Below are 25,870 nucleotides of genomic sequence, written 5' to 3' on the forward strand. Positions count from 1 at the left end.
CATACACACACTGGGTAGTACAACTCACACGCTGGGCAGTACCCTACTAATGCTGGGTAGTACAACTCACACGCTGGGTAGTACCATACACACACTAGTACCATACACACACTGGGCAGTACCATACATACACTGGACAGTATCATACAGATACTGGACAGTACCACACACACACTGAGACTATACACACACTGGGTAGTACAACTTACACACTGGGAAGTACCATACACACACTAGTACCATACACACACTGGGCAGTACCATACACCCACTGAACAGTATCATACAGATACTGGACAGTACCACACACACACTGAGACTATACACACACTGGGTAGTACAACTCACACACTGGGCAGTACCATACACACACTAGTACCATACACACACTGGGCAGTACCATACACACACTGAACAGTATCATACAGATACTGGACAGTACCACACACACACTGAGACTATACACACACTGGGTAGTACAACTTACACACTGGGCAGTACCATACACACGCTGGGTAGTACAACTCACACACTAGTACCATACCCACACTGGGCAGTACCATACACACACTGGGTAGTACAACTCACACACTGGGCAGTACCATACACACACTGGGTAGTACAACTCACACACTGGTACAATACACACACTGGGTAGTACAACTCACACACTAGGCAGTACCATACACACACTCGGTAGTACAACACACACACTAGTACCATACACACACTGGTACTATACACACACTAGGTATTACCATACACACACTGGACAGTAGCATACACACACCGGACAGTATTATACACACATTAGACAGTACCATACACCCACTGAACAGTATCATACAGATACTGGACAGTACCATGCAGACACTGGACAGTACCACACACACACTGGACAGTACCACACACACACTGAGACCATACACACACTGGGTAGTACTACTTACACACTGGACAGTACCATACACACACTAGTACCATACACACACTGGACAGTACCACACACACACTGGACAGTACCACACACACAATGAGACAATACACACACTGGGTAGTACTACTTACACACTGGGCAGTACCATACACACACTAGTACCATACACACACTGGACAGTACCACACACACACTGGACAGTACCACACACACACTGAGACCATACACACACTGGGTAGTACTACTCACACACTGGGTAATACCATACACACACTAGTACCATACACACACTGGACAGTACCACACACACACTGGACAGTACCACACACACACTGAGACCATACACACACTGGGTAGTACAACTTACAAACTGGGCAGTACCATACACACAGTGGTACCATACAGACACTGGACAGTACCATACACATATTGGACAGTACCATACACACAGTGGGCAGTACCATGCACACACTGGTACCATATACACACTGGGTAGTACAACTCACACGCTGGGCAGTACCCTACACACAGTGGTACCATACACACACTGGACAGTACCATACACACACTGGACAGTACCACACACACACTGAGACCATACACACACTGGGTAGTACCCTACACACGCTGGGTAGTACAACTCACACACTGGGCAGTACCCTACACACGCTGGGTAGTACAACTCACACACTGGGCAGTACCCTACACACGCTGGGTAGTACAACTCACACACTGGGTAGTACAACTCACACACTGGTACAATACACACACTGGGCAGTACCATACACACACTGGTACCACACACACACTAGGCAGTACCATACACACACTGAGACCATACACACACTGGGTAGTACCATACACACACTCGTTAGTACAACTCACACACTAGTACCATACACACACTGGTACTATACACACACTGGGTAGTACCATACACACACTGGACAGTAGCATACACACACCGGACAGTATTATACACACATTAGACAGTACCATACACCCACTGAACAGTATCATGAAGATACTGGACAGTACCATGCAGACACTGGACAGTACCATACACACACTGGACAGTACCACAAAGTCACTGAGACCATACACACACTGGGTAGTACAACTTACACACTGGGCAGTACCATACACACGCTGGGTAGTACAACTCACACACTGGGCAGTACCATACACACACTGGGTAGTACAACTCACACATAAAGCATAACGTACGTCATATATGTCCTGAGATGCATTAAGTTCGTCATATATGTCCTGAAATGCATTAAGTACGTCATATTTGGCCTGAGATGCATTACTTACGTCATATATGTCCTGAGATGCATTCAGTTCGTCAAATATGTCCTGAGATGCATTAAGTACGTCATATTTGGCCTGAGATGCATTAAGTACGTCATATATGTCCTGAGATGCATTAAGTTCGTCATATATGTCCTGAGATGCATTAAGTACGTCATATATGTCCTGAGATGCATTCAGTTCGTCAAATATGTCCTGAGATGCATTAAGTACGTCATATATGTCCTGAGATGCATTAAGTTCGTCATATATGTCCTGAGATGCATTAAGTACGTCATATATGTCCTGAGATGCATTAAGAACGTCATATATGTCCTGAGATGCATTAAGTTCGTCATATATGTCCTGAGATGCATTAAGTTCGTCATATATGTCCTGAGATGCATTAAGTTCGTCATATATGTCCTGAGATGCATTAAGTTCGTCATATATGTCCTGAGATGCATTAAGTTCGTCATATATGTCCTGAGATGCATTAAGTACGTCATATTTGGCCTGGGATGCATTAAGTTCGTCATATATGTCCTGAGATGCATTAAGTTCGTCATATATGTCCTGAGATGCATTAAGTTCGTCATATATGTCCTGAGATGCATTAAGTTCGTCATATATGTCCTGAGATGCATTAAGTTCGTCATATATGTCCTGAGATGCATAAAGTTCGTCATATATGTCCTGAGATGCATTAAGTTCGTCATACATGTCCTGAGATGCATAAAGTACGTCATACTTGGCCTGAGATGCATTAAGTACGTCATATATGTCCTGAGATGCATTAAGTACGTCATATATGTCCTGAGATGCATTAAGTACGTCATACTTGGCCTGAGATACATTAAGTACGTCATATATGTCCTGAGATGCATTAAGTACGTCATACTTGGCCTGAGATGCATTAAGTACGTCTTATATTGTCCTGAGATGCATTTAGTACGTCATATATGTCCTGAGATGCATAAAGTTCGTCATATATGTCCTGAGATGCATTAAGTACGTCATACTTGGCCTGAGATGCATTAAGTACGTCATATATGTCCTGAGATGCATAAAGTTCGTCATATATGTCCTGAGATGCATTAAGTACGTCATACTTGGCCTGAGATACATTAAGTACGTCATATATGTCCTGAGATGCATTAAGTACGTCATACTTGGCCTGAGATGCATTAAGTACGTCTTATATTGTCCTGAGATGCATTTAGTACGTCATATATGTCCTGAGATGCATTAAGTATGTCATATTTGGCCTGAGATGCATTACGTATGTCATACTGCTAGAATATTGATTCACCTGGTTTTATAGCCCATGTCCATTGTGTCTGAAAACTCCTATCCGATAAGGAGTGTTTTCACTACGACGTTAGAGTAACAATTGTTTGATACTTTCCATTTGTTTATCCAGTTGCAACGGACGACAGAGAGTTTTCTTGCTTACATGTTATAAGTCACACTTACACATTACTTGAACAGTTAACTACAGCAATAAAGACAAGATTCGTTGACGAAGTGTATGTTTATAATCTAAACAATCGTTGTTGAAGATACATGCAACATATTGTATAATAAAACATGAAAAGAAACAGCATGCCTTCATTGGGACATATGGCTGAGTGAAATGGAGTGAGTGAGTGAGTAAGTGAGTTCTGTTTAACGCCGCTTTTAACGGCATTCCAGTTATATCACGGCGTGTCAGCTAAATGTGGCGGGAAAGCCCGAAGTGATGCAGGTCTCAGACGTTTACCACTTCGGTGAAACCCACGAGCATGGTGCGGACAAACCTAGAAACATAATCGGGGCGAACCGGGATTGGAACCCCAAATCATAGGTTTCTGGCGTGCCGAAGGGACGCAACTCTGCACAGCGAATCGCGCCGCCTTAGACGACTGGGCCACCCGAGCCCCCGAGTGAAATGAAGCATGTAGATTTCATTGTATGGGTAGAGAGCTCGAAAGGGATTGTTTCATCAAGACTGCTCAGTGACTACAGGTGGCCAATTTTCAGTGGAGGCGGGCTGACTGACATTGTCAGAAATAAATAAAATAATAGAACAGCTGTGTTACGGCAATACAACGATATATTTTTACATGGTACATTTTATATCAATTTTGAAACTACTTCAGGCAAGAATATCGGACATTGCATACATATATTGCATATAGTGCATGCATGTTTATCACTGGTGTAACCGCATGCATACTGTAAACCCACCTACGCGGATCACATCAAAGAAAATTATACCATTTTGAAATTATACACATACAACGCACGGTGATGTTGCTAACATAGATGTTGGTGATGGTGGTCGTTACCACTGAGTGCACCTTCATTGAACTCATATATGTAATAACAATGTTCTATAGACTCAGTGTGGGTATGTAGAACCTAACTGTTTTACATAAATAACGCGACAAAACCCTTTCTATATCTAATTGGAATCTCTGCATAAAGCAGTGCCGGTAGTACGATTCCGACTATATCATGAGAATGTGTTTATGAATTATTATCAAATATTGATGATACCAGGTGTTCGCGAAAACGTTCTCGTATCCTGCCCCACCGGTGGCACCCGTCACAAACACATGCAAAGGCAAGGGAACTGTTCACCTGAAAACAACACCGGAACATATGATACAAATGATAGGGAATTGCATCGGATATCATTGTCACACATGTCAACCATAAAACGTTCTTGTATCATGCATTGAGGGAGTAGGTTCGTATGCCGCCATGGAACCACATTGGACAGTTTGTAGAACTCTGGTACGGAGCTGACACATGCCTGTCCTCAGAACGTCTCGTTCGTGTTTCCCTCACTGGAAATGCTAGCCTCTGTTTCCCGCGTTCCAGACTTGCCACACACCCTCCCCCTGCCCACCACCCTAAAGTAAACACACTCCACCCCCAGACAGAGGAGGGCGAGGGTGGTGGAGCCGGCGAACACCAGGAACGGCCCACTTGTACTCTCCAGCTCCAGACTCTGGACCGTGCTGGCCTGGCTGGACGTGGGGCACGTGGCGCTGGGTGACCACCACCTGTGTCGCCACTTCTCGGTCAGCCCCGCCTCCTGGAGCTGGATCAGGCTGCAACAGAAACTTAGAATCAAATATTGAATTAAACTGCATAGGCTGCATCGTTGTTTAATAAAAGAAACAAAAATCATTTTCAAAACCATAAATATAAATTGTCAATGCAAGAGAATATCCAGACTAGATTTTCTGCCGAAACAGATTCCACTTGGCGTAAAGGGCAAATAGCTGTTTATGTACAATTCCGACTATAGCATGAACATGTGTTTCTGGATCTGTAGGGGCGGTCGGGTAGCCTAGTGGTTAAAGCGTTCGCACGCCACGCCAAAGACCCAGGTTCGATTCCAGACATGAGTACAATGTGTGAAGCCCGTTTCTTGTGTCCCCCGCCGTGATATTGCTGGAATATTGCTAAAAGCGGCGTAAAACCATACTCACTCACTCACTCACTTGTGGTCAGGCGCGGTGACTTGGTTGATTGCGTGTCATCCCGACGGCGTGGATAGTTGCTCATGATATCAATCACTGGGTTGTCTGATCGATTTTTACAGCCCTCTGTCATATATTATAGCTGAACTAATAAGTGTAACGTTTAAAACTAACAAACACATCTTGTTGGCTAAACAATTATTTTGGTGGAGTTGTTCATTAACAGGATCATTAAACGGCAAGGTATTATGAATGGTGATGACCGGATGAACCTCAGACCATCATCAGTTTTAGGGTGAACCTTACGGCCGAAGAAACTGTCTCAAATACTTTGTGCAACTATCTGTAAACGCTGGTTACTTGAGTGAGTTTGATTTTACGCTGCTTAAGCAATAATCCAGCAATATCACGGCGGGGGACAGCAGAAATGGGCTTCACACATTGTACCCATGTCGGGAATCGAACCCGGGTCTTCGGCGTGACGAGCGAACGCTTTAACCACTAGGCTACCCGACCGCCCTACTGGTTACTTGAGTCAAAATGGATTTCGATCGTGGTCGCTCGTTGGTCCTCTTACTTACTTTAAGGAAAGGATCTCCAGTAATGGGGATGATTCTGGCACAATGAACCCCAGACCCCCCACATTGAATGGAGTCTCGCCAGACATGAGATTCTCGCAGTCTGTCATACGCAGAAACTCGATCTGTGATTGGTCAGTCAGCAGCGCATAGTCTCCAGTCAGAACCAAATCGAGTGCCTCGTCATTGTTCTTCACAGATGGCGCTGTTTTAACCATTGCCCACAACTTCCGGAAAGTCTCAGTTTCTCCTTTCTGGAACAATTAACACATTGATAAAATAGTATCTTTTTATATTCTTTATCTCTCTCATACCCACAATTCGTTGTGGTCAACCTCGTACATCTGCCACAGGTCAGAGAGAGGTGATGATTTGTCACATCTCACACAGTCCATTCTACAAATTGCATGACTGTATTTCTTCAACAATTGCATTTTTGAAAAGTCTACACGTTTAGATAAAATATGTCATGAAATGTATAACTTTCACTTCGAAAATATCATAAAACGTACAAAACTATTTGCGTATTTATCCTTTGTTTACAAATTTTGTAAAAGCTTGTTACACGCGCAGATATCAAATCGGATAGCTAGTGACAAGGTCATTTTGATGTGAATAAATATATTGCCTATTCATACTACTCCTCACTGTCGCTGTTGTAGTAGAATATCTAAATAATTATGCTAAACAATTTGTAAATCGCACTGAAATCACAACACGGCAGGGTTGCTCAATTTAAGAATTGCGCATGTGTCTACTGTAATGTCTCACGGCGGTGGAGTGTCACTGTTTATTTAAGAAATAAACGACGAATAGGAGTTGTTTATCGTACAATAAAACACGACAGGGAGAATAAACCATGAGGGGCGCAGCTCCGAGTGGCTTATTCTCCCTGCAGTGTTTTATTGTACGGTAGGGGTTGGTCGGATAGCCTAGTTGTTAAAGCGTTCGCTCGTCACGCCGAAGACCCGGGTTCTATTCCCGTACAATGTGTGAAGCCCATTTCTGGTGTCCCCCGCCGTGATATTACTGGAATATTGCTAAAAGCGGCGTAAAACCATACTCACTCACTCACTCACTATTGTACGGTAGACAATGACGAAGTGTCGTTTGTTTCTTATATGAGACATCAACATTTTGTACAACCCCTTTTAAGGGTGTTTAAACATTGTACAAGCTTCATAAACAAATCTCGTGTTTAAATAATGATGACTCCCTGAATAAAATCCGATCTCGGAAATGTCGGAAATAAACTTTGTCGCGTAGCTATCTCATATGGCGAAATGAATAAACTTCCGAACTGACTCTAAATCCATGATGTATAAATAATCCAAGGCCCTGACGCATATGACGTATGTAGTCAATACAAGCACTTATTCACACTATCGTGTGTGACGGCTATACAGTAAGTGTTATGATGAAATCGATACTACGTGTTTGTTTCACACTGTTGCAACAGGAAAATATTACCTGCCAGCACCTATACTGAACCCTTGATTGCCTCTATTGATGTATTGCCGTCATGGGACATTAACACAGGTAACAGTCTGTTTCCGATCTAAACATGTTGACATGAACGACAATATTGATTTCAACACATTGGATCACTTGACTCGGGGGTTGTACTAAATTGTTGTTTGCTTGTAGAATATGTTCGCGTTTCTGTTTTAAAAACGTAGAGGTAATTTGCCAACACGATTCAATAACCATAAGGCTTGGCGGTACAGCCTATTGGTACCGAGATCGCTCGTCAGGCCAACAACTCGAGTTTGATTTTCGGGTGGTAATAAATTGTACAAGCTTTATAAAAATAAATTCTCGTATTTAAATAACGATGACTCCTTGAATAAAATCCGATCTCGGGAATGTCGGACAGGTCCATTTTATGAACCATAGGTTAAAATTTGGTATTTCACGGATATTTTCATTATTTTCATATAGATTGTCTGTACCTTTTCTCCTAATACCGATTGTCATATCTTGCCCACTTTGGGATGCGATCGTTCGGCCATTGCGTTTACCTGCGTTGCCGAGCTACATCTTTTGGGAACAACGCGTTTCTCTGTTTTGAAAACATAGAGGTCATTTACAAAGACGATTCAATAACCATAAGGCTTGGCGGCACAGCCCAGTGGTACCGGGTTCGCTCGTCAGGCCTACGACCCGAGTTTGATCACGAGCATGTGTTTATGAATCACTATCAAACAGTGATGACACCAGGTGTTCGCGAAAAGGTAAGCGTATCCTGCTCCCACACGTCACACGTCACAAAGCACTTGTTCTATTGTTTCACTCAGGTGCAGCCTCAGGTGTTTACCAAAACAAGTCAGTGTGTATACAAGTTATCAACAACAGAAAATCGTCAGCTAAGAGCTATGTCTTATCACTAAAACAATCCGTACACCAAGAACTAAGAACAGTCTGGCCTTGCTCGAATAGGGGCGGTTGGGTAGCCTAGTGGTTAAAGCGTTCGCTCGTCACGCCGAAGACCCGGGTTCAATTCCCGACATGGGTACAATGTGTGAAGCCCATTTCTGGTGTCCCCCGCCGTGATATTGCTGGAATATTGCTAAAAGCGGCGTAAAACCATACTCACTCACTCACCCTTACTCGAATACGAACTACTCGTGGTGCTGAGACAAGGTAAGCGACGGTACCTGGAGTTCCTGGTACAGGTTGGAGCCCTGTTTGACCAGGGGCTTTATTGCAGTCTGATCAGCGAGGTCGTCGATGTTCCTGATGGGTTTGCCCACGAAGTTGACGGTGAGGAAGGCGACGAGGTTGGCCTTGTAGGAGGCCACCATGAGTATAGTGAACACCCACCAGAACCCCAGGATGAACCGGCCCGAGATGTTGGGTGGGGATATCTCACAACCTGATGAGGTAAAGAGGGAACAGACATGTTAGAAAATAAGAATTCTCCATGTTAAAACAAAGGTACCCATAGCTGCAAACTCGGCGCTCGTAACTGTTGTATAATGAAAGCTACAGCCGAGACGTAATGTTTCCCTCGTGAAGTTCCGGCGTACACTAGGTCTCCAGCAACCCATGCTTGTTGTAAAAAGAAAATATGCTTGTCGTAAGATGAGGTGAGGTGAAATTGGGTTTAACGTCGCGTCCAAGATTATTCCACTTATATTGCGTCGTGCATGTATGTGTGTGTGTTTGTGTGGCTGCTTGTACTAGTACGGACTGATGCCAATTTATAGTGCTAGCCCACTGAGATACCATGCCGCAGTTGAACATGAATACCCCACTCAGACACAGTATACTGACTCCGAGCCGACCAGTCCTTGTTTAGCCCCTGAATGCCGAGCGCCAGACAGGGTAACAACAAGTACCATCTTTTAACGTTTTCTGGTTTGACGCGGCCGGGGATCGAACCGGGGGCGGACGCTCTACCACTCCCCCACTAGACCGTGGAGGCGGTCCGCTTGTCGTAAGAGCTGGGGTACTACCAATAATGACGTTACAGTGATTGGTGAACATTAGCATTGTCACTTCGTCAGTTTCAGGACTCCGCTTCTTCTCATGTGACAGAGGGGATTCGGATGACCTTGTGGTCTGATACGACGCGCTGTCGGCCTTTGATTAACAGCACAATACCTCTGCTAATGGGTTTCTCAAAAATAGTCTACCACACACCGTAAAATAAATGAAATAATGTTCAAAGCGACGACACCCAACTCATTCATCACTAAGTCAAATATGTTTCATTAATTGGTTCTAAATATAGAATGCTCAAATATGTTTCACAACTTGTTTTTAAATAAAACTTTGCATAATTTACTAAATTGTAAATATATTAACTTGGTCTCGTCGCTATATGGCTGAAATAATGCCGATGCGACGGTAAATTATAACTCACTCACTCAGCCCTGTCAAATAAATATCAATATAAACGTTTATTAATCAAAATATAGATAAACATCCTTAACACAATGTTTTTATTAGCTAGTTAGGTGGTCTGTGAGTGACGATGTCACTGCAACCATCCGGTCACCTTGCTCCATGTAGGATTCGTACACTATCCAGATGTTGTCTGATGTGCTGATGCCTCTCCTCCTGCTGCCGCCCTCTCCCTCCTCCTCCTGCTGCTGCTGCTTGATGGGGCTGAGGTGATTGACCAGGGCCAGCGTGAAGCCCACCACCAGCACGGCCCCTGCCACGGACAGCCACACGCTCTCAGTGAACGGCTTGAACACCCTGGAGCACCACCACAGAATCATGCTACTGTTTGTTATTATGTTAATGTTTCGAAAAATATGTATTTCTCGCGATATTTCGTATCATGGTGTTTCAGCTGAGGCTTGTTAATGACAGATGATTCAGACTGTTCTGTGGTTCAGGTTTATCATCTTGAAGTCGGTAAATTGTGATACTTTTGGACACCGGGAAAAATACTTTATAATATTTTGGTTGACTGTTACTTATTTCTTAAATATGTCCCAGCTCTCAAGCAGACATAATGAGAGAAATGATTTACCTGAAAATCTTGCTGCTTTTGTCCTCGAAACGTCTGAGTATGATGCCCGCCCCTTCCTCCATGTAGGGCTTGGTGAAGTCAATCACCCTCTCCCGCTCTGACGTCAGACTGATGGGTCCGATTCCCAGGTGAATAGACTGCAGACACAAGAAGACACAGTGAGGAGTGACAGGGGACCTCCTTATGCGATCCCCGACCCCACACTACACACTTTGTTAACATTTGACAGATGCAAAACCAAAGAATTTACCGGAAGATTTAATTAATATTTTTCTGTCATTGCATCAAGACATACACTTTTGGGGAAAAAACAAGCAAATCCGATGAACCATTATTTTTGTAAGGCCAAATTATTTCTTTCCAGTATTGTCTGGAATAAACATTTTTTTCTAAAAGAGCCCAAAAAGAATTATCAAATTGGTCGGTCCATAAGAAAAGCTAACAGTCGTCAACTAGTCACTGGATGATCACTTTGACTTGGACGGCCAATGAAATCCTTCAAAAGACGCGTCATACAATGGAAGCACAAACCTTCTTCCTCGCCATCTCCACCACGCCGTTCCAGTTGCCGTCTTCATCCACAGTGCCCCAGAACTCGTCCGGAGACTGTATCAGCTCGTACCTACAGACAAGGATTGAAGATAAGGATCTTTGGAACATCTACATAGCAGAGGAGCGTTGGGTAAGTCGAGTAAGTCGAGTAAGTCGAGTAAGTTGGGTAAGTCGAGAAAATCAGGTAAGTCAAGTAAGTCGGGTAAGTCAAGTAAGTTATTTAAGTCGAGTAAGTTGGTTAAGTCGAGTAAGTCAGCTAAATCGGGTAAGTCGAGAAAGTCAGGTAAGTCGAGTAAGTTGAGTAAGTCAGATAAGTCGAGTAAGTCAGGTAAGTCGAGTAAGTCAGGTAAGTCGAGAAAGTCGGGTAAGTCAAGTAAGTTGGTTAAGCCAAGTAAGTTAGTTAAGTCGAGTAAGTCAGGTAAATCAGGTAAGTCTAGAAAGTCAGGTAAGTCGAGAAAGTTGAGTAAGTCAGGTAAGTCGAGTAAGTCAGGTAAGTCGAGTAAGTCAGGTTAGTCGAGAAAGTCGAGTAAGTCGAGTAAGTCGGTAAGTTGGGTAAGTCGAGAAAGTCAGGTAAATCGATTAAGTCGAGAAAGTCAAGTAAATCGGTTAAGTCGAGAAAGTCAGGTAAGTCGAGTAAGTTGAGTAAGTCAAGTAAGTCGAGAAAGTCGGGTAAGTCAAGTAAGTCGGGTAAGTCGAGAAAGTTTGGTAAGTCGAGTAAGCTGAGAAAGTCGAGAGAGTCAAGTAAGTCGAGTAAGTTGGGTAAGTCGGGTAGTCAGGTAGTCGGGTAACTTGGGTTAGTCGAGTGAGTCTGGTAAGTCGAGTAAGTCAGGTAGTCGGGTAATTCAGGTAAGTCGAGTAAGTCGGGTAAGTCGAGTAAGTCGGGTAGTCAGGTAGTCGGGTAACTTGGGTCAGTCGAGCAAGTCAGGTAGTCAGCTAATTCAGGTAAGTCGAGTAAGTCGGATAAGTCGAGTAAGTCAGGTAGTCGGGTAAGTCGATTAAGTAAGGTAGTCAGGTAGTTAAGTAAGTCAAGTAAGTCGAGTAAATCAAGTAAGTCGAGTAAGTCAGGTAGTCGGGTAATTCAGGTAAGTTGAGTAAGTCGAGTAAGTCGGGTAATCGGGTCAGCCGGGTAAGTCATTGGTAGCTATAGTGTCATTACGCCAAAGACCAAGTTTGATTACCACCCTGGACACTATGTGTAAATCCCCTTCGTGGTGTCCCTCTACGTGTAGTGGCTGGAATACTGCTTAAACGGCGTCAAACCAAACTCACTCACACGTTCCCCATAAGCGGTGCCTACCTGAAATTGAGCCTCGCCGCCAGCTCGTCCAAGATGTCGACACAGAAACCCTCCCAGCCCGAGTTGTTAGGCAGCTTCATCACGAACGGTGCGGCCTGCAACATGGAATACAAAGCGTCACACTGGTCATCATCCGGGGCAAGGGTGTTCACTGACTATAAAAGTCCAGTTTCCACCCTTGCCGAACTAGGTTGGTATTATGGAGTTACCATTTGGGTGGACTTACGATTCTGATTCTAGGCATGGTCCAATCAAAATCGCGCAACGAAATCGAAATCCGGTTCGTAAACTGTCACGCCGATTTCGGTCGAATGCAGGATTTGCAAAGCATGTGCACCGCTAAGTCGTTGTCAACAGATATTTTCTAAATCTGTTCATGTTTTCAATCAAGGTGCTCACGTGATTTGACGCACTACGTGATGTAACACTCGTTTTATCACAATATAGATCTTGATTATCGATCAGATCGTCTTGACTGGGCGCCGCCATTTTGTTGAAGCAAATGCAATTGATACGAGAGGTGGAATCTGATTGGTCCATAGGAGAGACATGGAAGGGACATAACTCGTAGTAGCCACTGGTGGCGCTACGATCGCGCCCAGGAATTCAAGCCAAGTTCGGCAAGGGTGGAAAAAGGACTTTTAAAGTCAGTTTACTCTCTTGCCTCGGGAAGATACACTCTGGTATCCCTCACGATTGGACCAGTCTCCATTTTAGTATCATGTCATGTAAATATTGTTCAACATAACCTTCAACCAACAAACAAACAACATAACATTTAAAACACTATTTATAAAAAGGTATGCATTCGGAACACCAGTGAGGAGGAAAAATATATCTCTGATTTTTTTTTTTTAAATTTAAGCACTCCTCCTATACAGTAAACTGCGGTTAAAACGAACTCTAATTCTAGTTCGTTATAAGCATACATGCAGCATATATACAGCAAATGATAGGGACAAAGAAAATAGGTTCGTTATATCCGTCAGTTCGTTATAAGGGTGTTCGTTATAAACGTAGTTTACTGTATTAAGCATATATTTAGCAAATATTATGCGAAAAAGTATCGCATCGTACACATCTTGCAAGAAATATACGTCATACTGATAGTTGAAAATAAAATGAAGTTTTGGAACCGACTTCAAGAAAGCCGGCGACTTTACCACAGTGGTGCCGACCCTCAGTGTGATGTTCCCAAGACCTTTGGTATTCTCGCGGAACAGCTCAGTCCCCCTAGGGACGTCTAGTCCACCCCTCCGCGACCACGTGGCCACATGCTCTGACGTCAAAGTATTGTTCTCGTACCGCAACCTATCGATGTTGTAAAAACTCATCTGATTCTGTCCGGTGTTGTCAAACAGCGTGCTGTTTGTTTCTAACTGAAATTAATTACGTCGTAAATCATTGTATTCATCTTTCACAAATGCGTTGATTATGACATGTATTTACCTGTGTCTTTACAAGTCCTTACGTCACGCCAACGTTACGATTGTTTACAGGCAGGGGCGGTCGGGTAGCCTAGTGGTTAAAGCGTTCGCTCGTCACGCCGAAGACCCGGGTTCGATCCCCGACATGGGTACAATGTGTGAAGCCCATTTCCGGTGTCCCCCGCCGTGATAGTGCTGGAGTATTGCTAAAAGCGGCGTCACACAATACTCACTCACCAATTGTTTACAGGCCGCCGTCATATGGCAGGAGTATTGCTGTGCGACGTCAGGCAATAAACAAACACTTACTTTTTTGTGCAAATGTGTGAGTTGGGGGTGCTACCGGTAGGGCGGAACATGTTAACCCTTTTCCGTTATCGATTCATATAATTCTCGCCGCTTTTTCCCTTTTATGCCCAATGGAATCTGTATCAGTAGATGTTCGAGGCTGATTATTCTCTGACGTTGACAGTTTATATTATTAATAACATGAAACATTATAAAGAAGTGAGTGAGTATTGTTTAACGCCGCTTTTAGCAATATACCTGTAAACCACGGTAGGGGACACCCGAAACAGAGTCTTCGACGTGACTGGCCACATCTTTGACCAGCTTTGACCCTTAAGCTACCCCACCGCCCAAATGGTATAAGTAAACTATACGAAATATATCTGTTTTGAATATCATTAAATACTGATCGTTTTCTTTAATGCTTATACAAATACTGACTACTTTTGTGTAATAAATATCATTTTCACTTGGTATCGTAAGATTCTGTTTATACCTGACGTAAGCTGTGAGTGACCCGTTGAGCCACAGACGATATGCCGATGTAGCTGTCTCCGCACCGCTTGGTGGTGACGTTGTCTGCCGTTGCCACGTTGACGTTGATCGCCGTTGAGAGGGCCATGAAGGAGTCCAGCACGTGTGCATCTGTAGTCTACCATTAGTTGTAGAAGGAAAAGGAGGCAGAAAATACAGTAGATGTAATTAACTGGATACAACACATGTGGTGTACAACAAACAACATGACGGTATCAGTGCACGAGTTTGTTAAATGGATTTTAACGCTCTGTGAACTTATTACTATTTATCATATTAGGGCAGATCACAAACTCAGGTGAGATAATTCGGTCCATCAGTATTACATGGCGTGAGTACCATTTGAGTACGATGGTACGCTAAATCAGCCAGGACACCGAAAATACTCGTTGGGTTTCCGGAACGTATGCTTCTGGTACGAAGCAACTACAAAGGGGGGTTGTCAGGCTCGGGAGGGGCGATGGGGCAGCCTTATGGTTAAAGCGTTCGATTCCCCACATGGGTACAATGTGTAAAACCCATTTCTGGTGTCCCCATCGTGATATTGATGGAATATATACTCACTCATTCACTCACTCGGTAACTTGTTTTATTTAAAAAACAGCAAATTTCACCTAACGAACCTATTTTGACTATTAACGTTCAGATTAAGTGCCTGCATAAATATATGTAGATGGAATATTAGGCCCCTGTTCCGCATGGTTTGTCAAAGAGTCTTTTATATCAAGTATTTGACAAAAATGAGAGTGAACCTACATTAAAACTCTTGACATCACTGGGAAAGTTGGGCCTGGCTGCAGATATGTAGAGGACGTCATGGAACTTAGCGAAACCTTCTAGTCCGTGCGTGGAGCTGACAGCTGAAGACGGTACAACTATGGCAATGTTGTCTTCAAAGTCGTCTTCAGTGGTGTTCAGCTGAACGGCATTAGAACGAAAAGATATAACTATTTTATGTCATGCTCATCGCAATTAATTAAATAGCTGGAACAGATGGAAAAAAACACGAGTTGAAATTATATTTCCTGTATGGTAAAAATAAACTGTGAGGCTTACAAGACGTGACACTTCCTTCAGCGATTGCTCCCCTAGCATCAGGATGAGGCACGTCGTCGTATCGTCATTTTCTGTTACCCTTGACAACAGTGCTGTCGCAGTGCGTGCGTTGTAGCCTCCATACATATATGTCACGGACGACTCCACAAAGGCACCGGAAAGAAGGGACCGGAAGTGTGTGACCTGTGCCTCCGCTGGGAAATAAATGTCACATTGTAGTGCAATTCTCGGCAACAGATCATACAGATATAGCATTACACACATCTATGACACGTTACTTACACACATCTGTGAGGTCACCGTACTTACACACATCTGTGAGGTCACATTACTTACACACATCTGTGAGGTCACATTACTTACACACATCTATGACACGTTACTTACACACATCTGTGAGGTCACCGTACTTACACACATCTGTGAGGTCACATTACTTACACACATCTGTGAGGTCACCGTACTTACACACATCTGTGAGGTCACATTACTTACACACATCTATGACACGTTACTTACACACATCTGTGAGGTATCCGTACTTACACACATCTGTGAGGTCACCGTACTTACACACATCTGTGACACGTTACTTACACACATCTGTGAGGTCACGTTGCTTACACACATCTGTGAGGTCACCGTAGTTACACACATCTGTGAGGTCACATTACTTACCCACATCTATGACACGTTACTTACACACATCTGTGAGGTCACGTTGCTTACACACATCTGTGAGGTCACATTACTTACACACATCTGTGAGGTCACATTACTTACACACATCTATGACACGTTACTTACACACATCTGTGAGGTCACCGTACTTACACACATCTGTGAGGTCACATTACTTACACTCATCTGTGAGGTCACATTACTTACCCACATCTATGACACGTTACTTACACACATCTGTGAGGTCACCGTACTTACACACATCTGTGAGGTCACATTACTTACACACATCTGTGAGGTCACATTACTTACACACATCTGTGACACGTTACTTACACACATCTGTGAGGTCACATTACTTACACACATCTGTGACACGTTACTTACACACATCTGTGAGGTCACATTACTTACACACATCTGTGAGTATGGCGACCTGTACAAATCCCCCGGCCCGCAGGAGGCTGGTGATGGCGTTATGGCGGTACTCCGAGGGAGGCTGTACACGGAAGGAGGAAGGTACAGTGACCCTGTGGTGGCAGGGGTCAGTGTGAACACCGAGAACAGGAACATCGAGACCACCCACAGCGGCCTCTAGTAGGGTCAGCAGGCGGCAGGGGGAGACAACCACGAACCCTACAGTGTTATTCTTTACCTCTTCACAAACTGAAATTAGTGAAGCAATTCAATTAGTGTAGCAACTGCCACACACAACGACATTGGCTGTTTGTTTTCCGACAGTTTAACAACTGTGTATTGCAGTGAACCTCGGGATCAATATGTAATTTAAGAATGTACATCCTTGAAGATACACAAGCTAAACATGGCACCATAAGAAACACAGTGCAAATATTTATTTTGAGACATCGCTAAATCAATTAGCAACAAAATGTTTTGCTAAAGGAAAAGAGCTTTCCTCGCCCACTATGCATGCCACACTGAACATGTGTTTGTTGTTTTACGCCGCATCAAGCTATATGACGGCGGTCTGTAAGTAATCGAGGCTGGACCAGACAATCCAGTGATTGACATCATGAGCATCGAGCTACGCAAATGGGATACGATAACATGCATCAACCAAATTAGAAAGCCTGACTGACCGCCCGATCCCATTAGTCGCCTCTTACAACAAGCATAGGTTCCTGGATACCAATTACTCACGTTGAACAGAGCAGCATAGTGGAGAAAAAGTGGTGTAGAACTCAACTCACTCACACAATTTGGAACGTGGCGTCATACACCGCCCAGTCATTCATACAATCGTTCGCCCAGAGTTCACAACTCTTATCGGGGCAGTAGGGTAGTCTAACGGTTAAAGCGTTCGCTCCTCACGCCGAAGACCCGGGTTCGATTCCCGAAATGGGTACAATGTGTGAAGCCCATTTCTGGTGTCCCCCGCTGTGATATTGCTGAATATTGCTATAAGCGGCGTAAAACCATTCTCACTCACTCATAACTCTTATGTTACCATTGAGCACGACTCTGGTTCTCAAAGACCAAGGATAACAAATTGTGGACATTGGATGTTACTCAAATTATATTCTGGCGGCTATGGAATATAAATTGTCAGTGCAAGAGAATAAACAACCTAGATTTTCAGCCGACACAGATTCCATTTTGCGTTAAGGAAATCCTATGAATGGACCACTCAAAATCGGTGATGACACCAGGGCCCACTTGCACAAAACGATCTTAGTGCTAAGACTATTGTAAGCCTATGTTAAAGTATGGGAGCTAAGATCATCTTAGCACTAAGATCGCTTTGTGCAAGTGGGCCCTGGTGTTCGCAAAAAGGGTGAGCATGTCCTGTCCTACCGGAAGCACCCGCTAGTCATACAATTTGCATAAAAAATAAGAACGTATTGCATGACCCCACACAGCAGTACTCCCACCGTGCGACGTCAACCTGTAAACAACGAAACACTCTGTATAACGGATTGTGGTGCCGTAGACCAGTGAGCTATCCTGACATCGGTCACTGGCTGTCTCGAGCTGCTGTACCTTTCTGTATGACGTCCACTGAGTTCCCTTCTGCCAGACGTATCTCCACTATACCTACAAGGGGTGATGCATTGTTGGCGGCGATGTAGGGCAATGTCGTCGTCAGGACGATACTAGCGTTGTAAGATTCGTGGTAGATGAATCCTAGAATAAAACCAAGACTAACGAAACACACGGTTCTTCGGGCACTGAGGTAAAATGTTCCTGATAACAAACACAGAATCCTTTCCAGAGAGTATTGTATATGGTTCGATATTTGAAATGTTCGAACCCGACTATCATTGACTCATCCTCTCGGCTTTTCTTTACGGCGGTCGGGTAGCCTAGTGGTTAATGCGTTCGGTCTTCACGCCGAAGACCCAGGTTCGATTCCCCACATGGGTACAATGCGTTAACCCTTTTTTGGCATCCCCCGCCGTGATATTGCTGTACTATTGCTAAAAGCGGCGTAAAACCATACTCACTCATTCACTTAAGGGCATCAGCATAATATTATATACGTTGTTACCTTCTCATAAGAAACACACATAGCATTCAGTGAATAGCCTGGGGATGGATATCATTCAGATTTGCAAATATATATTCAGCAGTTCACTGAAACATTATTCCCGAACAGAGGTGGGTGAGGTGAAATGGGGTTTAATGTCGCGTCCAATATTATTGCACTTGTATAGCGACGTGCATGTATGTGTGTGTGTTTGTGTGGCTGCTTGTACTAGTCCGGACTGATGCCGATTTATAGTGCTAGCTCACTGAGATACCATGCCGCAGTTTAACATCAATACCCCACTCAGACACAGTATACTGACTCCGAGCCGACGAGTCCTTGTTTTAGCCCCTTAATGCCGAGCGCCAGACAGGGTAACAACAAGTACCATTTTTTAACGTCTTTTGGTATGACGCGGTCGGGGATCGAACCCCGGACCTTCCGCTATCCGGGCGGACGCTCTACCACTAGACCACGGAGGCGGTCATTCCAAAACAGAAACGCATTATGGCACCAAAGAAACATGACTAAATGCCACATAAATCGTAATGATCTTCCGACAACATACCTTAGTGACATCATAGAGGTGTGACATTTCACTGGTCTCTCTGCTCGAACCAAGTTACTGTACGTTTAAGCATGGTGCCCCAATCTCCCATCTGCCAGGCGTACCCACACTAAACCTTCCTGGCTGATTATCCAGTACTAATAAATCACCAAATGTCAAACCAAGTATATATTCTGTACACAGTACTTAAGTATTGACACAAGCACGTTGTTACTTACCGATGTTTACAGCACCGGTCAGACTGGACACCAGGTAGGCTAAACTGACCACCGCCCAAACGTTCACGTGCGCGTCTGATGTCGCCATATCTGCCCATCTAGTCATTCAAGCTGTGTTGAAGCATGGCTGTCGGTGTGTTGGAGAGGACGGGCGAGAGTGGCTTATTGTTGTCTGTTATCGTCCCCATCTACCTGTAATTCAGCGACAATGGCAACCTCCTCTCTCAGGTAAATCAATCCCGGAAACGGATCAATGGAAGGAATCGGTGCCAGAGGGGAGCTACTCATCATTAACAATCAGCTCCCTCGGGATCAATTACCAGACATTGCTGCCACTGACTACAGGTTTGTATGAGAATCTATCAGTCAGTTACTTGAACGTCAAAACAGGCATCGTACTCCACAGACCTCTGTGTCAACAGAACATGTTACCTTCACACACAGAAGGACGTCAACTAGTCTACCACAGGTAGCAGCTTTGAACCATTATCTGTATCATGGCACAGCGTGGATCCCAGTAATATAACATGGGCAGATTAACATCAATTTAGTATTGGATATTTTTTTCTGAGTTATATGAATTGCTTGGCCATATCGCTCGCACCGGATGTTTTGCTCGTGTTTTGAAAATATTTCAAGTACACTGCAAAGGCTGAACTCATCCAGTCTACAATTTAATCCACAGCCACTGTCTCGAGCCGCCTCCCCCACTCTTGTCTGGGGAGACGGACTAGTCCACCAACCACACACTGACGTCACTGGAGTCCCTCCCCTCTCTGGGTAGACAGACTACACCACCAACCACACACAGACGTCACTGGAGTCCCCTCCCCTGTCTGGGTACACAGACTACTCCACCAACCACACACAGACGTCACTGGAGTCCCTCCCCTCTCTGGGTAGACAGACTACACCACCAACCACACACTGACGTCACTGGAGTCCCTCCCCTCTCTGGGTAGACAGACTACACCACCAACCACACACTGACGTCACTGGAGTCCCTCCCCTCTCTGGGTAGACAGACTACTCCACCAACCACACACAGACGTCACTGGAGTCCCCTCCCCTGTCTGGGGAGACGGACTAGTCCACCAACCACACACAGACGTCACTCGAGTCCCCTCCCCTGTCTGGGTAGACAGACTACTACATCAACCACACACAGACGTCACTCGAGTCCCCTCACCTGTCTGGGTACACAGACTACTCCACCAACCACACACAGACGTCACTGGAGTCCCCTCCCCTGTCTGGGTACACAGACTACTCCACCAACCACACACAGACGTCACTGGAGTCCCTCCCCTGTCTGGGTAGACGGACTAGTCCACCAACCACACACAGACGTCACTGGAGTTCCCTCCCCTGTCTGGGTAGACGGACTAGTCCACCAACCACACACAGACGTCACTGGAGTCCCTCCCCTCTCTGGGTAGACAGACTAGTCCACCAACCACACACAGACGTCACTGGAGTTCCCTCCCCTGTCTGGGTAGACAGACTACACGGGCGGCGCCAGGTTCCTTCACGACAGCCATATCACACATACACACGATAGAAAGTAAACACTCAAATCTATTAATTTTGTATCCATAAAACGATTCTCCTAAAGACACACTATAGACACGGTTCATCACGAGTGTAATCTGCGAGTGAATCATAGTAGTCTGTGATTGCCCCGACAGCTGTCGGCCGTCGAGATAACAGTCAGTTAAAGCTTCCATATGAACAATGCCAATACTCGCGCGTGTACCAAAGGAAGTGAGCTGCAATGTTGTTTAACGTCGCATCCAAGATTATAGCACTTATTTGGCGACGTGCATGCACGTGGGTGTGCGGCTGCTTGTACTAGTCCGGAGTAATCCCGATTTTATAGTGCAAGCCCACTGAGATACCATGACGTAATTTAACATAAATACCCAACTTAGACAGAGTATTCGACTCCGAGGCGACAAGTCCTTGTTTTGGTCCCTTAATGCCGAGCCCCAGACAGGGTTACGACAAGTGCCATCTTTTTACGTCTTTTGGTTTGACGCCGGAGGGCATCGAACCCCGGACCTTCCGCATTCCGGGCGGACGATCTACCTCTAGACCACGGAGGCGGTCGTGTACCAAGTGAGGCAGGACAACTATCATCATCATAATGCATCCTTTATGAAGCTACTACAGTTCTGTGCTCAGTCACATAAGACCCGTGAATATCCGGGATAGAATAGATCTTCAGCAAGCCATGCTTGCCGTTAAAGGCGACTATGCTTGTCGTAAGGTGGTCGTACTAATCAATGAATTCTGTTAAATAAAAATACAATCACTATTAAAAAAATCAATACAATTAAAATCTGTCGCCAGAACGTGTAATTTCTCAATAAAACACCACAAATGGTACAAAAAGAAAGTAAATGTGAGAGACTGTCATTTGTTGTAAGATATCCTAGAATCTGATGAATACACATGTGTCACCTGGCTGTTTGTGTGTCGTCGCATCCGGCGTCATTGATCGTTGCGTTTTCCCCGTGCCCCTGATGTGTCTGGCTTTGATATAGGTGTACTATTGACGGGTGTGGAAATACGAAACGTCAACGCCAGAAAATAACCAGTCTCGATTATCTGCCGAACAGATTCTATTGGGCGTAAAAGGCAAAACAGCGTTGAAAAGTATGTGGATCGCTGAGGTGTTTGCGAAAGCTTTCATTCAACCCTCTTCAACTTTTCTTTGATGTGTATTCATATATTCTTATAAATGTTTGTATTTAACAAAGTATCATCAAGCAATTGTTTAAATTGAAAAAAACAAGGTTTGCCAGCAGAGGAAGCACATATTCAAATGAGGCTGCCTCAGGTTTGACAGGCTGTACGACCGTAGTCATGTAACTGTTTGTTTAAAATACGTAATATCATCACATACCTCCATCACTACACACTCAGATCGATACAGTCACGAGTTTGATAGGAGGTAGTATATAGATGTTTAAACACTCGGTTCCGGACAAACGCTATGTAGCATTCACTGGATCAAGACTCTCCACACACAAGGGTCTGTTTCGTGATTAAGTGCCTAACGATTGACTCATTTGGATAGTTTGAACATCTGCAACAGGGACAGAACAAGGGAGAGTGGTGGGGTCAACTTTGCAGAGAAACAATTAAGTCCTTTGTAGTACGCGGACTTCAGAAAATAAAAGACCTAAGTACCATATTTACAGTCGCGTGATGAGGTCAGATGGGAATGCAGACATGCTACTTTAATGATTGTCATGGCCATATACACTAATGCTGCAATCAGGTAGCTCTCCACAGTGCCATTACTGATGATGCAGAGCAGACCATGGCCAAGCGTGTGTGTGTGTTGGGTACTGTGTTTACATATACATCTTTGAAGATGGGAAGTACCAGGTGCACTGTCAGAATCATTATAAAATACAATGTTCGTACACTGGCTTAGACGCGGGAAAGTCTCTGTGTTCCAATATTAATTTATTTTTTAAAAAATATAAAAACCGAGAAAAATATTTTTCTTCGTCCCAGGTGTGTTCGGGATTTAAATCTCTTATAAATATATTGGAATGTCTTTTGTTGACTTTGCTTGATAACTTGTTTAACTTGAGACAGCATTTACATGTTATAACAAAACGTAGACTGGTCCAGTTTTACAATGGATGTCTGATTTATTATGTACAAGCTTAAGACATGCTACAAGATAGATGTTACACAAGGTTAATGTATACAACAAGTATTTTCCTTCCAATTTCGATTGTTGTTGAGAAACCGTATTTCAAGGTACTTAATATTTTGTACTACTATGAGACAATATGTCAAAAATCTTAACGTACATGACAGAGAATGTGGCATACCCAGAGCCTTGTGTCCCGCACGCACGTGTGAGTGTACGATTGCTTGTACCAGTCTGGATTTACCAGTCAGTTTTATATTAGTTTGATTTTTGGGTTTGTTTGTTTTATAACACAGATTAAAATAAATAAATGCACCAAAGGGGGTTTGGGTGATCCTGGCACTGTCAGGCTGGTTAGGCTCATCATCACCTCAGGGCCTTTGCCCCCTCTACACGCAGCCCAGACAGGGAATGGGACTTCTCCCAGGAAGCGCTGCCTAGTCGAACCCATCCAGAACTTTTTGAAGACTCCCCAACACTGCAGATTGTCAGAAGGGCTGTATTCCTGGCAGCAAACCCGGATGCTCTCACAATGTCAGTCAACAGATTGGGAGGTACCAAACCTAAGGCACCGAGAACGATGGGGAGTCGGACAACTTGGTACTAAAAATTGGGATACAAGCGTGACGTTTCGAAACGTTTCCGCATATTTACCATGTTTCTCCTGAATCTTGTCAATCACATAAATGTCAAAAGGGACAGAAAATTCAGTGATATAATTGATTTCATTGGGTTGATCAATAGAACACGTTCAGGTTCGTTGGCCTTGATAGGTCTGAGGCTGTATACGGGCCTATTCCAAAGAATTTTGTAATTATCATTTTTCATGACGCCCGCTACATATTCTAAGTCGGGCCGTGAATGGACCTCTGTGTCAAAACCACAAGCATGGCGAAGACGGTAATAGTAGGATCGAGCCACTGCATCATGTCGCTTAAGATACTTTATTTGTGCCAAAGCTGGGCATCCACTGACAATGTGTTGGACAGTGTCATTAAATTCATTTCATAATCTACATTTCATATTTTCATTTTGATGCAAAATCACACATTGACAGTTTCGAGTGGGAGGTGACTGGTCCTGAGAAGCAAACAGAAAGCCTTCTGTTTCACTTTTCAGGCCAGCCGACTTCATCCAAGCAGTGGACTCTGCAGGGTTGCCTTTGGTCACAACACACTCAGATCAACTCGATACAGTGGTCGTTCAGATAGCCTCTCCTTAAAAAACTGAGTTTGGACCGATTTGACTTGGCACTTCGTTTGGTTGACACTCATTTCTGTACCGTCCATCAGTAGAGAACCATCAACAAAATCAACATTGACACTGCGACTATGTCCCACATACTTGGCTCGTTTAAAAAAACGTGGGAAACCTTGTTTTCATCATGAGTCTTGACATGCTTCACAAGAGGATCATCAGACAAATACATGTGTGCAAAAGTGCACAATACAATTCTATCATGAAGAGCCTCCATGTTTATCCTGGTAAATACAAGCGATTGAGGTAAGAGCGAGGGTGGTGGTGTCTATTGTAGGACATGATTCTTCGTGTGAGGGTGTCAATACCCTGAATTTCTTGTTGTGTCCAATCAACAACACCAAAAGAAATCAAAAGGACGGACACAGCATAAGTATTTGTGGCTTTGACTTTATTGCGAGGAGCGTTCAGCTCTGAACTCCATATTTCTTAAGTCTACATTTGTATTCTGCCCGAAGTTTGTCTTTGATATGAATATTCTGGAGTTTGTCTGTAACCTACATCCCTAAGTGCGTACAGGGCTGACCTTCCACGAGATGGTCAATAACTCCTCCCCCAGGTAAACTGACTGATCCTCTCTCTTCTACCCTGCCACGTTTCAGACGAAGAATGTTGTATTTGTCGAGTCCAAAGGAATGTCGATATCATTGAACACGACAAGGAGGATCCGTTTTTTAGAGTGGATCCTCCATTGGCAATAGGTTCAAGGTCATCCATGTAAATGTGGTGAGAAAGGGGTGTTTGGGGATCTGTGCTGAGGAGGTCCAGGATGATAACCTTCCTCTTTGCTAAGCAAAGAGCGTAAAGGAATTAGTGACAAACAGAAAGCAAAGGACTAAAATAATCGCCCTTAGATATTCCTCTTCTTATAGAAATGGGTTCCAAAGTCACCACATGCCCCTTCGAATACATCTCAATTCAGCAATTCCTTGAAGACTTAGGTAAAACAAGTAGTCGCTCAGGGAGGTCAATACATTCCAGTCACTTCAATAGAAATCATAGAATCATAAGCTTTTCTGTAGTCTATCCAACGCATGGAGAGGTTACGGTGGTAAGTTTTA

General features: G+C 44.1%; 1 protein-coding gene across 2 annotated transcripts; it reads right to left on the minus strand.

Annotated features, from left to right (window-relative positions):
• Nucleotides 1–4,785: 4,785 nt before the first annotated feature.
• On the minus strand, nucleotides 4,786–21,536 carry LOC124132799 (glutamate receptor ionotropic, kainate 3-like). 2 transcript variants are annotated; one of them, XM_048400900.1, is made up of 15 exons: nucleotides 21,069–21,536; nucleotides 19,880–20,071; nucleotides 18,607–18,750; nucleotides 17,020–17,271; nucleotides 15,925–16,118; nucleotides 15,625–15,786; nucleotides 14,831–14,986; nucleotides 13,783–13,998; nucleotides 12,620–12,714; nucleotides 11,302–11,392; nucleotides 10,771–10,907; nucleotides 10,288–10,490; nucleotides 8,942–9,159; nucleotides 6,288–6,538; nucleotides 4,786–5,331 (listed from the first exon to the last, which is right to left on the minus strand). In XM_048400900.1, exons 2-15 carry the CDS (start codon nucleotides 19,983–19,985, stop codon nucleotides 5,037–5,039), a joined length of 2,520 nt encoding a protein of 839 aa, XP_048256857.1. In that variant the 5' UTR covers nucleotides 19,986–20,071; nucleotides 21,069–21,536; the 3' UTR covers nucleotides 4,786–5,036. The 2 variants fall into 2 exon arrangements, with proteins under 2 accessions (XP_048256857.1, XP_048256856.1); XM_048400899.1 differs by lacking the exon at nucleotides 21,069–21,536 and having other exon boundaries at nucleotides 19,880–20,656.
• Nucleotides 21,537–25,870: the final 4,334 nt, after the last annotated feature.

This window comes from Haliotis rufescens, unplaced genomic scaffold (assembly GCF_023055435.1).
Source record: "Haliotis rufescens isolate VD_foot unplaced genomic scaffold, xgHalRufe1.0.p SCAF_20, whole genome shotgun sequence".
NCBI classification, from domain to species: Eukaryota; Metazoa; Mollusca; class Gastropoda; order Lepetellida; family Haliotidae; genus Haliotis; species Haliotis rufescens.

Coding starts and splice junctions, on each gene's coding strand:
- LOC124132799 (XM_048400900.1), bottom strand. CDS start 19,985: ATGACTAGATGGGCAGATATGGCGACATCAGACGCGCACGTGAACGTT. Junction 16,119..17,019: donor CGCCATACTCACAGATGTGT/GTAAGTAATGTG, acceptor TTTATTTCCCAG/CGGAGGCACAGGTCACACAC. Junction 10,491..10,770: donor AAAAGCAGCAAGATTTTCAG/GTAAATCATTTC, acceptor GTGGTGCTCCAG/GGTGTTCAAGCCGTTCACTG.